The following is a 14,991-nucleotide window of genomic DNA, read 5'->3' as shown; positions in this document are numbered from 1 at the left end:
AGAGCAAGCAAGAGGATAAGTAGCTCAGGTTAGTTTAGCTACACATGGAGGTAATTGATAGAGATGGTATCCAAGCTATGGGTTTTTCATCTCTGTCTCTGGGGGGCGGGGGGGGCGGGGAGACTTCACTTCTGAGAGTTTTAGAGGTTACATAGCTCCTTTCCCTCCCAGGCAGCCCAGAATTATGCCCTCAGATTCACAAACATACCCCAAATGAAATATCTTCCTGTTCAAAGGGTCCTTTGAAATGTACCTGTGCAAAACAACCTTGGCTATCAGTCTCACTAATAGTATACAAGGTGGCCTCAGTGACATCTCTCAACAATGGAAAAAACCCAGACATTCTTGCATATAATCTCTCCTCTGTGTCCCAAGCCAATCCTTGGATTTTCTCTCTTTATTGAGCCTGTCTCACTTCTATAAACAACTCAATCAGCTGGGCTTTTGTAGCCTGCTTTGGTAGGGAAGCCTCAACAAGCTCACAGTTGTATGTGAACAGTGGCCAGCAGTTTGCTGCAGTCAATCTTTGGCTGGAGACCCACCCAAAATGTTCCATCTACAGCCTCCAACCTCTGCTGTTTCTTAGTCTCTCTTTTTCTTTCCCTGCCAACACCTACAAAGCCCAAAAGGGGTAAAACCCAGGGGACTTTGATTTCTTCATTTTGTCCATGCCATCATTACTCATCTCTAGTGGGCCTGCTATCCATTCCTCTCCACTGTATTTCTGTTTTTAATGCCTGCTTACTAGACTGAAAACAGCCTCATATGGTAACTTTATATAAGAGCCTTGGTGGCGCAGCAGACTGCAATTACTGCAAGTTCAAATCTCACCAGGCTCAAGGTTGACTCAGCCTTCCATCCTTTTGAGGTAGGTAAAATGAGGACCCGGATTGTGGGGGCAATAAGCTGACTTTGTATAAAAAGAACAACGCTTGGGGGGGGGGGGAAGCCCTACTAAGCAGGTATATACAAAAGTATGAAGGCTATTGCTTAACGCATTGTAAGCCGCCCTGAGTCTCCGGAGAAGGGCGGCATATAAATTGAACCAATAAATAAAGTTATGCCTTTTAATACGGGAAAAAATATGGGGGAAACATTAGCCAAAACATACTATGCCCCATTCTTTGCTTTTAGAGAATCTGTATATCAAATAAATGGAAATAAGGAAGTCATACTTCTATGGCAATAAGGAAATATAAGTCGTCTTGGGCAAGATGGGCAACATACAAAATTGATAAGGAAATAAGGAAATTATACTTCTCCTCTCCTCTTGGCGCAGGGAGCAAGCTAAGGTCAATCAATAGGAGAGAATTAGTAATACTAATCAGTAGGCAGAATACAGAATAACAGAGTTGGAAGGGACCTTGGGGGTCTTCCTGCTCAACCCCCTGCGCAGGCAGGAGAGCCTTTACTATTCTGGACACATATGAAAAAAATGACAAGAAACTCTAAAATCATAAAGCAAAAGAAGAAGTAAAATAGATTAAAAGAGAAAGGAAGGGAAAATAATGGAATTAAGACTCCTTACAAATTAACAAATCAGTGGTGGATTTCTACCAGTTCGCCCCAGTTCGGGTGAACCAGTAGTGGTGGCGGCAAGAGGCTCCGCCCACCCACCCGGACATCATCACGGATGCTCTGCGCATGTACAGAAGGTTCTGGCATGCGCAGAAGCGCCACACACAAGCGAAGCAAGCGTGCACATGTGCGCACTCAAAGTTTCAAACCAGTAGCGAAGGTAAGTGGAACCCATTACTGATTACTACCAAAGTTCAGGAGTTCTCCTGAGAGACAGCTATAGTGTTTTATCAATCTATGTTCCTTTTACAAGTTAGAATGAAGTTACATTCCCGTCTGCTGGTTTCCAAAACTCTGTTACACAGGAACACTAAGCAAATTTCACAGCACTTTACAAAAACATTGTTATACTAATTCTTGAATTCCCACTATAAAGAGGAGACTAATTTTTATTACAGAATGAGGGACAGAGAATTCAAGTTGGGAACTTAGCTTGTTGAAAATGCTCTACGAAGTCAACTGCTAAGAGATAATACGAATTACTGACTTTACAAGTAGAACAGACTTTTACATATTACATGATGGCAGGATAGACAAACTATGTCTAGATGTTCTGAGCCATGTTCTCTAATGGCCATGCTTTCTGAAAGTTTATTAAAGACAATATTTAGTATCTTCAGAAAATCACACCATTTCCTATACCTGTATTTTACTGTCTCTAATGCTTAAGTTCTATGACATCATTTAATTTTCATCAACTGCTTATTTAACAATTGTTTTCTGAAGTATCCTCTTTATTGCTATAAATTTTAAATAAAAATAATACACTTTTTAAAGTGTAATTTGTATGGAGTGAAGCAGTAGATCATGTTATCTGCATTTTACCTTTTCCTCAAAATTAAAATAAACAGTATAGATTAATTTCTAAAGAAATATTGCAGTCCTCTAGTAATATAACTGAAAGTTTCTATCTTTGCAATCTGAGACCACACACACACACACACACACACACACACATATATGTATGTATGTATGTATGTATGTATGTATGTATGTATGTATTTATTTTATTTTATTTTTTAATTTGATTTATATGCCGCCCTTCTCCGGAGACTCAGGGCGGCTTACAATGCGCTAAGCAATAGCCTTCATCCTCTTGTATATTTATACAAAGTCAGCTTATTGCCCCCACAACTGGGTCCTCAATTTACCTACCTTAGAAAGGATGGAAGGCTGAGTCAACCTTGAGCCTGGCGAGATTCGAACCTGCAGTAATTCCAGGCAGCTGGTCTTAATAACAGGGTGCTTTAGACCACTGTACTACCAAGGCTCTATATTCTTTTCTTTTCGTAGGTCTTTATGTGTATTTTTCTTTAGCCAGGTTCTTCCTATGTAAACCAAGATTTTTCTGCAGCCCTAGTTCAGTGAAATCCCAATCCATTAGTTTCTAGGCTTTTTTTCCAGCAGCCAGCAAGCTCCCTGCTGCCCATTGGGAGACTAAGGAGACTAAGATAGATCTATTTCAGGCTGGAAAGAGAAGAATTTTGAGTTAGCAAATAAACTGGGAAAATGGCTAGATTATAAATTACGAAAAGTAAGGGGAAAAATGATATTAAAATTACAAATTAGAAAAATCATGGTATCAGATAATGCAAATATTCATCAATATTATGCAAACTGATTCAAAGAAGACATTCCCCAGCAGAAGTGGGAGGAATATTTAAAGAAGCAACATTTACCAAAGTAATTGGATAAACAAAAAGAGAAGATAAATGGACTCCTAACAATAAGGGAAGGCTGTCAGGCCATAAAAAAGATTAAAATAGGGAAAGTGCCTGGACTACATGGCCTCCCAACTTCCTATTGTAAACATTTTGATGATGAACTATTCTAACCCTTTAAAAAAACCTTTCCTTTTAAAGAAAAGTTTTAAAAAAGGAAAAGGGAAAAGGAAATATATGAGAAATTACGAAAGGTGGATATAGGAAAAAAGATATCATGATTTAATTCTAAAGAGATGGGTGAGATTATTCAAAATTCTTAATAAAACTATCATGTAAGAAAAGAAAACTAAGTGCATCTGGAAATTTGATTGTATTGGAATGGCTTGCATACAATATGAAGAAAATGAACTAGTGTTTAGAATACAGGGTTTTTCTTTCTCTTACTGTTTCCTACAAGCTTTCTGTCTACCTCCTTCCCTACATCTTGTTCAGGAGAATCTTCCAACTCTGCAGACCAAAGGTTAAAATATATAGGGGCAATAGGAAAGGAAAATCACTCTCATTCTGCAGGTTGAAGCTATTCTACTGAAAAAATACATTTTAGTAGCCAATATTAAGTAGTCAATAGAGAGCCACTTTGGACTAACGGGTTAAGGCAACAGGCAGGCCAGAAAGTGGAAGATGGTGAGTTCCAGTCTGGCCTTAGCCGTAAAAGCCAGTTGAATGACTGTGACTTGAGCCAGTCACTTTCTCTCAACCCAACTCACCTGACAGGATTATTGTTGTGGGGAAAATAGGAGAAGGAAGGAGTGATATGTTTGCTGCCTTGAATTATTTGTAAAAATAATAAAGGCAGGATAGAAATAAATATTAACAAAGTTATTCTAATCAGCAAAAATAAAATAAAAATAAAAATCCAAAAGGGGACATATAGTTCACAAAGGATGCAGAACATTAGTCTTTATGGAAGCCATGGGGAATTGCACTCATAGAAGCCAATACATTTGTAAGATGAAACATATTATGACATTTTCCCCTCAATGTGCTTTGCATGGTGAGGGAATTCAGACTGTTTTTCTCTAGAAGGCATGGTTCTTATATCAGTCACTTTAAACTGAACAAGAAATCTCACAATAACTAAAGAATGAAGGACCTGGGGACGGCCCTTATTTTCTGTGCACATAGCTAAAGGAAAGTGAAATTCCTACAAGTGATATAGAGTACATTGGTGGTTTTTTTTTTGTGATTCTTTGCTTGAAAAGAAAACTAAAGCCATGAAAAGAGAAAATCAGGCATCCTTTTTCTCTCTGCTTGATGTCAAAGGGTTAAAGTCACACTAGGTTCTTGAAAACAGTTACTTCCAAGTCAGCATCTGGCTACTGCTGTGGTTAGTGGGAAGGATTTTGCTTTTTAATAGCATTATAAATAGGGCTGTGTTCAACATGCAGCAGACTTACTTTCTCTTTCATTCAACCTTCTCCCTCCTCCTGCATGTCTACCACAGCTCTGTAGGCATGGACCCATCAAACGTCTTGCTCAAATTCATCGCCTTGCTTACATGCCTTCTTCCTGTTCTTCAGGCCTGTCCTCAGAATTGTCACTGTCATGGAGGAGACCTCCACCATGTCATTTGTGACAATGTTGGATTGAGAAGGATTCCCAAGGTAGCTGAGCAAACCCGGCTTCTCAATCTGCAGAGGAACAATTTCCCTGTGCTGCCAACCAACAGTTTCAGAGAGATGAAAAATCTTGTCTCTCTTCACCTCCAAAATTCCCACATCAAAGAAATCTCCAGTAGAGCTTTCCGCGGCCTGAAGCAACTGGTCTACCTTTACTTGTCAAATAATGACATCAGTACCATAAAGATGGGAGCCTTTGATGACCTGACAGAACTTACTTACCTCTACCTAGATCATAACAAGATATCTGACCTGCCCAAGGGGCTCCTCTCTCCACTGATTAATCTTTTCATCCTGCAGCTAGGTAACAACAGGCTCCGAGAGCTGAGATCAGGAGCCTTCCATGGTACTAAGAACCTTCGCTGGTTCTATCTCTCTAATAACTCAATCTCCTCCATCCAACCTGGGGCCTTGGAAGATGTGGAAAACCTAGCCATATTCCACTTGGATAAGAACCAGCTAAGCAGCTACCCTGTGGCTGCCATGAGCAAATTAAGGGTGGTGGAAGACCTGAAGCTCTCAAACAACCCAATAAAGTCCATTCCAGATTTAGCCTTCCAATCTTTTGGACGGTACATGGAGACTCTCAGCTTGGACAACATGGGATTAGAAAAGGTAAGCATTTCTCAGAGCTTTCTTCCTTCTTTTTCCTTCTTTCTAGAATTTATAATGTATCAATTTGTCCATTTGTCAAATCCTGTCATTTGTCAGAATAACCAAGAAACAGAGGATTATTTCTATACAGGCAGGGACAGATTTGGTCCATGCCTCGAAGGGAAACTCTCAAGCACAACTTTTTACTTTCTCTGACAGGAATGCATATTACTATCATTATACTGAATTTTTCCTTATAATCCAATTTGGGGATTGTGGGGGGGAGGAGAATTGTAGAATATTACAATTAGGAAAAGCATTGCAGGAGTATTAAAACTTTACGTTTAGGTTATATAGGGTCCTAAAAATGGATCTATGACTGGTGCAAAATATATAGCTCTCAATCAAAAGGGGGGAGTCTTTCAAAACAGAAGTTAAACTACAAAGAAAGGAATTGCACATTTCCTCCCCCCACAGATAAGTCTGTGTCTACCTTGAAATAATTATTTACTTGTCTTCAGAAACTGGGGACATCTTCTGATGGCTAAAGAGAATGGGACCAAATTGGATGATTATGCCTGGTCACACTTATGGTGAGGAGATCCAGAAGAATGGAACTGAGGAAAAGGAGAAAAAAAACCTCTGCTTCTTTCTTTTCCATTCACACTTGGTATTGTAATATCAGAGTTGAAAGACTAAGGGATCATCACTTTTCAATAGCACAGTCTCTGCTGGTTTTAAAGATGAAAGATGAAAGCAGGATAGGAGACCTTAAATCAGTGTTTCTCAACCTTGGCCATTTTAAGATGTTATGGACATCAACTCCCAAAATTCTCCAGCCAGCATATCTGCAAACAGTAATTAGATAAAGTACAAAGGTGATGGAAAGTAAAAGAAATATTTTTCGAGAACAAAAAGCTAGAGTTACACAGATATTAGTTGTTGTCTATTTAATGAGCTATATACAAGACCATTAGTCTCTGTCAGAGAAAAGTGCTTATAATTAGCAAATTGGCAGCCAGGTTCTGCTGGATTACATGGATTTTTATTCAATAAAAGTGGTTCTCCATATTTAGATTCTAAGGAATTAAACTAATCTGGGCGGAAAAAAACCCCAAGCAAACACACAATTTCAGCTCCTCTTTTCCTTACTGCCTTTATCTCATCTGTGAAATATTGTTTGTGAGCATTCATCCACCAGTTTTGTTTTATATAGTAGCTGGCATACTGCTGACCTAAATAAAGGAAATGATTATACCCTCAGAAAAAAATTACAGAGAGAAGGGGGGGGAGGAGGGATGGAAGGAGAGAGAGAGATGGAAATGGAACGAGTTTACATTTCATGCTACATATGATTTGCTTAACTGTAATAAGCAAATATTTTATTACAGTCTTAGGTGACATAGTTTAATAATGATTTATTATTTAAGGGGTCTTCCTCGCATCCCTAGAACTGGTGCATGAATATGCCTGATAACTTTCCTACAATGTCCTCATGAGCTTAAATTTTACTGGCAAGTGATAAATCTAGTATCTAGAAATAGAACCTGATAACTTTTTGCTGCTCAATGCTGTCCCATTTACTCCTTGTTTTCTCTCTTATACTTCATATAAGAACATATGTATATGTATACACATGCATGTATATGTATACATATATAAATAAATGTAGAGAATATGAAGAGAATCCATGTGAGTATATGTATTATGTGTGTGTATGTATATACAACTAGCATTGCCCAGTTGACAGAGCCCAGCTCTTTCCCAGTTTAAATTGACCGCAAGCCTATTACACTTGTCTTCAAAAGATGAAGGCAACACCACCAGAATTTGGCTCATGCTGCAGTTAGAGTGACATGAGGATGATCCCCAAGTGTCTATTGGGTTTTCACCTAAGCCACAATTAGCTAGTTTGACCCAGCATACATAAAAAGCTTTAAATCACTTTTTACAAACTACTGTGAATAAACTCACATAACATACTAAACCAGAACTAAACATTATGGTTTGTTTTAGTTCAATATATAACTTCCATCAGCATAAAAGTGTATATGATACATACACACACACACATACACACATACATTACAATACACACACATTCTTGTATTGAAAGAGAAAAGGAGGGAGGGAGGGAGGGAGGGAGGGAGGGAGGGAGGGAGGAAGGAAGGAAGGAAGGAAGGAAGGAAGGAAGGAAGGAAGGAAGGAAGGAAGGAAGGAAGGCAAAAGAGACAAATGAAAGGTTGTGAAGAGAATTAGACTCCGTTCTTAAAATACTGGGTTGATCACTTGTTGGTAAAATGACTTTCAAAAAGAGGTGGAAGATAGTACAACCTGGAGAACACTGGAGACAGATAAACTGAGCACACACAAGGATGTACTTCTTTTTTTCTCCTCCTCCCCAATCTTATACTTTATTAAGAAGGATTTGTTTATTGATCATCTCTCAAAGGACACTCTCACGGCACTTCACAAAGAAGTCCTGTTCTCTCTGGAAAGTTAGTGGGATATTCAGGTAAGCAACAAAATACTTCCTTTCTTCTCAATGGATGAATCATGTCCCTCATGCAGAAGCATGATATATGAGAATCTGGTTGTAAATAGGAAACAGAATGACCTCATGTCGGATATACCATGTCCCTGATGGAACAAGAAACCACATTAAAGAGAAGCGGCAGGATGGAAGCCTTCCAGGTGAACAAGAAGTACTATTTCCAATGACTTTAGTGCCATGATGAAATTGTCCAAGTGCATTAAACCAGCAAAACAATCATCCCCCAGAAGCTCAAGGAACACAAAGTGAAGGCAGAACGAAAAGCTTAGTAAATTAAAACGCTAAGAAGCAAAATCAAGTAGAGACATACGGTAGGATGATAGATGTTAAAGCTAGTAGCTAGAAAGAGGAGGGAACTTGGGTGGGAAGAAGAATTCATTCACACCCAAAATAATGTAGAGATTTTTGGATGATAGCATAGCCCTTTCTTCATTTACAAAATCTTAAAAACTTGCTCAGAATCCTGTGCGTTTTGGAAAACTGTGTGGGAATTTTGGAATAGAATTCATAAGAATCCGAGTATAATCATAAAAAAGGTATTTTATAACAGATATATATGAAGGAATAAAGATTTTCCAAAGACTTCTGTGGAAAAAGGCACCGTGCACAATAAAATAAAGAAAATGAAGCAGAAGTATTATTCTAAACAAAAAGTTATTCAAGAACGAAGAAATGTGCACTGTACTAATGACTTCTTGCAATACAGAATCGTTGATCACATTTTGATCTTCATTGTATACCAACAACAAGTTTGCTTTTTAACAACCCCATAGATTTTCAGCTTTTTTAAAAAGGCACACCAAAGAAATCCACATAGGAGCTGTCCACAATATCATAAGGAGCCTTGGTGGCGTAGCAGACTAAAGCACTGTTAAGTAACACCAGCTGCCTGCAATTACTGCAAGTTCAAATCTCATCAGGCTCAAGGTTGATTCAGCCTTCCATCCTTTCGAGGTAGGTAAAATGAGGACCCGGTTTGTGGGGGCAATAAGCTGACTTTGTATAAAAAAGAACACCCTTGGGGGGGGCGATATACTAAGCAGGTACTGTATATACAAAAGTATGAAGGTTATTGCTTGACTCATTGTAAGCCGCCCTGAGTCTCCAGAAAAGGGCGGCATATAAATCGAACCAATAAATAAATAAATAAATAAATAAATAAATAAATAAATAAATAAGTAAGTAAGTAAGTAAGTAAGTAAATAAATAAATAAATAAGCAAGCAAGCACTTTTGATATTTCCCTCTTTGTTTTAAAGGAATGAGACACAAAAACAGGCCCATGGGGAAGCAAAAGTTATCTTAGAGACATTATGACCACTGAGTTGCAATATGGAGTTGCAATTCACAGGTATTTTATTGTTTCATTTCCTAAAATGGTGATTTCAACAAGTACCTGTAAAGGCATTTTATTATTATTTCCTCCATCCAATCTTATTCTACAGTAGTTACAGAATACAGAATGCCAGAATTGGAAGGGACCTTGGAGGTCTTCTACTCCAACCCCCTACTCAAGCAGGAGACGCTATATCATTCTGGACAAATGGCTATCCCATCTCTTATTAAAAACCTCCAGTAATGGAGCACCCAAAACTTCTGAATTTTTTTTTAGTACTAGCCACATATGGCCACATTATCCTAGAAACCTCTAAGTATGTTGGAAGTCTCTAAGTCTAAGATATGGTACCTTCCATGCCACTATAGTAGGATAAAAAGCCAGTTTGATCTAGTAGTTAAGGCACTGGGCTAGAAAGTAAGAGACCATGAGTTCAGGTTCTGCCTTGGCTATGAAAACCAGCTCAAGTCACCTCACAGGGTTGTTGTTGTGGGGAAAATAGGAGGAAGATATGTTGAGTATGTTCATTGCCTTAAGTTATTTGTAAAAATAATAAAAATGGTATATAAACAAACAAATAAAACAATATCCATGCTCTTATAGTAACATAAGAAACAACTCCTTCCTCATAGATTTTCCTGCAAGATTAATCCTCAAACTTGCACTCTTATTCTACTTTGGTTTAGCAATTATATATAGTTTTCCAGGACAAACTGGTAGCTTTAAGTTAAACTCCACAAAGGAGTACCTATTTCTGACAGCAAATTTTTGATCACTAAGTATCTGTTCTCAGTGCATATAGTCAGTAGCTAGCTGAATTTTCCTTAACATGACAGCATTTTACAAGTGGATAACAAACCTAATGAAAAAGAACAGAGTAATCACTTAAAACAATTATTAAGGGCTTTAAGTGGTATGTTTTATGCATAACATGGAAAGAATTCTACAGCACAGTAAATTAGTCCGAATTAGCCCCAAGACAATAGTCAAGCTAGAAAGTTTTCTTTAATTATTAATTCTACTGCCAATAGATTAATTTTGACAGATTTTAGCAAATATGGTTAAGATCTTGTACAAAATGATTAATCCATTCTACCAAGATGCCCATTAAAGGGATTTACTATCGTATTCCACACATTTTTGGTGTATTTTGTTTTAATGAAGTAGAATATTGTCAAAACAGATTTGTGAAGCTATCCAATATACAGTAGTCTAAACCAATACTCCAAGTAAAAGGACATTGGTTGTTCTCACCTTAAATCATGGTTTCAAGTAGCTTTTTCCCAAACAAATAATTATAGCAGTGGTGAAATCCAACTTTTTTTACTACCAGTTCTGTGGGCGTGGCTTGGGCATGGTGTGGCTTGGTGGGTGTGGCAAGGGGAAGGATACTGCAAAATTTCCATTCCCACCCCACTCCAGAGGAAGGATATTGTAAAATCCCCATTCCCACCCCACTCTGGGACCAGCCAGAGGTGGTATCTGCCGGTTCTCCGAATTACTCAAAATTTCCGCTACCGGTTCTCCAGAACCTGTCAGAACCTGCTGGATTTCACCCTGGATTATAGCAATCATAGTTTAACAATTAAGTAAAAATGACCAATTGTGATTATGGAAAGGTAAAACTTTGGAACCTTCTCTTGGCGACATTTATGATACATAACACAAAGAATTCAGTTCCAGGACAGTGCATACACAACATAAATACACAGTAATAGTCCGCTACATACAAGTGCCTGCAGTTTTCTTGACTAGGTTTTTCAGAAGTGATTTGCCACTGCCTCCTTCCTAGATCTGAGAGAGTGACTAGCTCAAGATCCAGCTGGCTTCATGTCCAAGGTGGGGCTAGAACTCAGCCTTCTGGTTTCCAGCCCCAGATGTCTTAACCACTACACAAAACTATTCCTTAGTTTCTATTTCTGTAGCAAAGAATAAAAATGATCTACCAAGAATCTGCACTAGGTTTAATTTGTTTTGCATGTAGAACTAAATCAGGTGTCATCCTCCTAAGTTCTTGTCTGCAAAAATTAGAAAATTGGATTTATCTCTTATCTTTTATCTATACTGTAAGCTTATATCTTATAGCAATAGCAATAGCACTTAGACTTACATACTGCTTCACAGTGTTTTACAGCCCTCTCTAAGCCAGAGGTCAGCCTATTGCCCCCAACAATCTAGGTCCTCATTTTACCCACCTCGGAAGGATGGAAGGCTGAGTCAACCTTGAACCTGGTGATATTTGAACTCCCAAATTACAGGCAGCTGGCAGGCAGCAGAAGTAGCCTGCAGTACTGCACTCTAATAACCATTTGGATTCTTTTCTCACTATATTTCTGGAGTTTCTGAGAGATCTGTGACAAATTAATTCCATGTTATATTTTTTCTATATATTTAATGTTTTTTCTTGTTTTAACCAAACTGCTATTTCATAATTTAGGCAGCTCTATAATACATCTTCTACAATATTAAGTTTATGAATTTTAATATTAAAAAAATAAATAAAAAGGGTTACATATTACCTTTTCTTTTAAAAATAAATCTTGATTTTATTATGTGATTGGGCTATCTCCCAAGAAAAGAGTGAATATTCTGAATAGATATACATCTATGCTCTAACACCAGGAAGCAGCTTTATAGAAGCTTTATTTTCAAATTTTGTATGTTGAGCTTCTTAACTGCCAGAAAGGTAGCATAGGTTCCCAGATCCCTATCTCTTCCACAGTTTGAAGTGAAGGATAGATGCCAAGTGAGGCAACTTCATGGAAGACAGGTGATAGCTGTAAGAATTACCAAGATACTACCAAAAATAGTAAGCAAAGGTTTGAGATCTCCTACATATACAAAGGAGCCAGAATTACAGTATTTTTCCCTCTGAAATACAAAAATGAAAATTTACAGATTAAAATATAACTGCTTAAAAGATAAAATGTTCTTCAATTGGCTGAAAAGGTTACCTATCTACTCTCACATCTGGCATGAAAAAAAAATACTACCAACAGCTCAAATAGGATCTGCTGGGATTCATTCAGTGATGGTTCACAGATAAATTTCAGGAAATAGGTACAGTTGGAAATTCCTTGATATCCATTATTCAACTGTTACAGCAAACCAATATTTTGAATAATGTGATTTTGACAATGCTTTCAGATTGGAAGAGATGAAAATTTTATTATTAAAACGCTGGAATGGGAGAAATGCTCTCTTATATCCAGATATTTAAAAGATGTGTGCTTTGAAAAATGGGACAGGAACTTAGAGGATTTTCTGGAAATCTGTTTCATCAAGATGTTTCTTGATCAAAAGTGCAATTATTCTCTCTTTCCTCCCTGATCGGACTTTTCGTGAAAAGATAAAAAAAGGACTGAAGGAGCAGTAGGAAAACACAAGGGACACCCATGGAAGATTATGAAGCTTAGAGCCTCCTAATCCTTGATAAATTTCCATACAGGAAGCAAGATTATAAGATTTTAAAAAAATCTCTTCTGGAAGAACTTTTGTGTATATTTCATTTCCTTGAAAAAACATCAAGTGGGTATTTTGAAGCCAAGACTTTAGGATGTAAACATTTTGATTCTTCAGCACTAATGAATAACCAGTGAGGATCAAGAGACGAGAAGAGGAATCTGAGCATCTGGAAATTTGCCTTGCTGCTTCTACATGAACGCCAAGTGTAACTTTCCATTGGGAGTTCACTGGATCCTGACCAAGTCTGCAACCCTTTTGAGTCTCCACAAATATTCCTCTCTATATATGTGGCAACAGGATGCCAGAAAGAATTTCAGTTCTAGAAGCCAAAAAACCTTTTTGCTGGTTTAGGATGAAGCAATGTCTAAAAAGAAATGGGAGAAGTTGAAGAACACCTTTCCTTTAAAACAGTAAAGGGCACACTACCAAAGTAAAGTATTTAATAAACCGTCAAGTATTAACTTTTCAACACATTCCCATTCATGCTTATTTTTTTTTTTTACCACAGTAGAAAACACCTCATACAATTCAATATTATGGTGTTTTATTTTCTAAGGGTCCTTATTATCAAAAGAATGGAAATGTGGACCATTTCACATGTTAGGCAAGTAAGTATCAGGACCTGCTATTGTTCCTTGGCATATATGACATTTTTTATGTATTTATAGTATATCCTATGAGGTAGATTTGCATCAAGGAGTGTGAAGTTGCAGAAGGTGGAAAGTGTGTTCCATTCTACTACTTCTCCTGATTCCCTTCCCCTAAAATGTTACGAAATATTTTTACAACATTTGAACAGAATACCAAGCAAGACAGAAGTCAGGAAGAATGACCACTGGACAATGGGCTATAGTTTTGCCTTCCCTCTCTTTAATTTCTAAAATTTTGGATCATTACCCAAAATTGATTGTTTAACTAGAACTAGAGGATAAGCATGATTTTAATTTATTTTCCATTATTACTACCTGCTCCTCTGCTTCAGTTTTCAGATAAAGCATTTGTTGGGACAACTGCACTGAAGAATGTTCATATAGAGCACAACAAAATTTCCAGTCTTCCTAGGAGCTTTCCATTCACCCGTCTTGAGACACTCTCCCTGTCCAATAACCCTTGGCATTGTTCTTGTCAGTTAGCACCTTTGCGCAGGTAAGAGTACCGATCACACTCATCTTGCTAAATTCCTCAAAAGTATGTTGGGGAGGGGAGATGGGAATGATGGTACTTAATGAATTAATAAAGGACACAAAGGGTCAACTGAAAATCTGCTTAGCCATATTCTCTTTGGGTGATTGAGGATTTTTCTTTTTCTTTAGATGGCTGGGATCTACTCGTACTCGCCCAGATGCAGTCTGTGCATCACCTCCTCAGACTCGAGGACAGCAGATTCGAGACACTGCTGCGCTCCGTAGCTGCAAACTTCCCTCTAAGAGATCCAAAAAAGGAAATCGCCATTAAGCAGGCAATCCAGTTTTTCAAGAATTTTCAGTTAAATATCTGTTAACCCTTAGAGGTGGTCTAGACAAGAAGTGCCAACTATGACTAACACTATCTTATTGTAAGGTTAAAGTACAAATCTTGCAAATCTAAAGGTATATTTCTCTCTCCCACCCCCATCTTTACAATTCAAGAGGGAGGGTCCCTTCTGGGATATTTCCCCTGCCTCATTTCTTCTGTGGGCTAAACTGTCTCTTATCTGATTGTTACCTAATCTCCTCCTCTCCCTCCTATCTCTCAAAAACATTCTCACAGACCATTTCAATATCTCACCCTGTTTCGAATGCCAATGTAATTTTACTTAAGTATAGGAGTTGTGAGCATAGAATACCATAATCAGTGAAAGATTGAAGGCAAAACATGCTCCTATCATGAAGCAAGGAACTTTCTTCAGCCTCAATTTTTCTTCATCTACAGAATTTATGAATTATTTCCCTGGATTATTTAGAAAGGTTAAAGATTAGACAAAGGATGTAAACTCCCTTGAATCAATTGAAGGTGCTAAACTATCATCATTGCTGTTTCTCTTGCTTAGAAGACCTCTTTTTCCCATGAACAGGATCCAGAAAAGTAACTCCAGGTAACTCTTCACTTCGATCAACCAATCAACCAGAAAAGTACTGATGTC

At 37.8% G+C, this 14,991-nt stretch overlaps 2 protein-coding genes across 2 annotated transcripts in view; one reads left to right on the top strand and one right to left on the bottom strand.

The window, feature by feature from the left end:
- ACSF2 (acyl-CoA synthetase family member 2) overlaps positions 1-14,991 on the bottom strand; it is a 61,281-nt gene that overhangs the window by 14,749 nt on the left and 31,541 nt on the right. The gene's annotated exons all lie outside the window — the stretch shown is intronic.
- Positions 4,517-14,324, top strand: CHAD (chondroadherin). The gene is given in 3 exon segments (XM_070934655.1): positions 4,517-5,536; positions 13,852-14,015; positions 14,183-14,324. Coding segments are annotated over 3 exon segments (1,326 nt in total).

The sequence above is a fragment of the Pituophis catenifer genome, unplaced genomic scaffold, assembly GCF_029215685.1.
Source record: "Pituophis catenifer annectens isolate HBS135680 unplaced genomic scaffold, rPitCat1.0.hap2 SCAF_2, whole genome shotgun sequence".
In the NCBI taxonomy this organism is placed as follows: Eukaryota; Metazoa; Chordata; class Lepidosauria; order Squamata; family Colubridae; genus Pituophis; species Pituophis catenifer.
The sequence above is the reverse complement of the archived record's forward strand: the minus strand, read 5'-3'. Positions and strand labels throughout refer to the sequence as shown.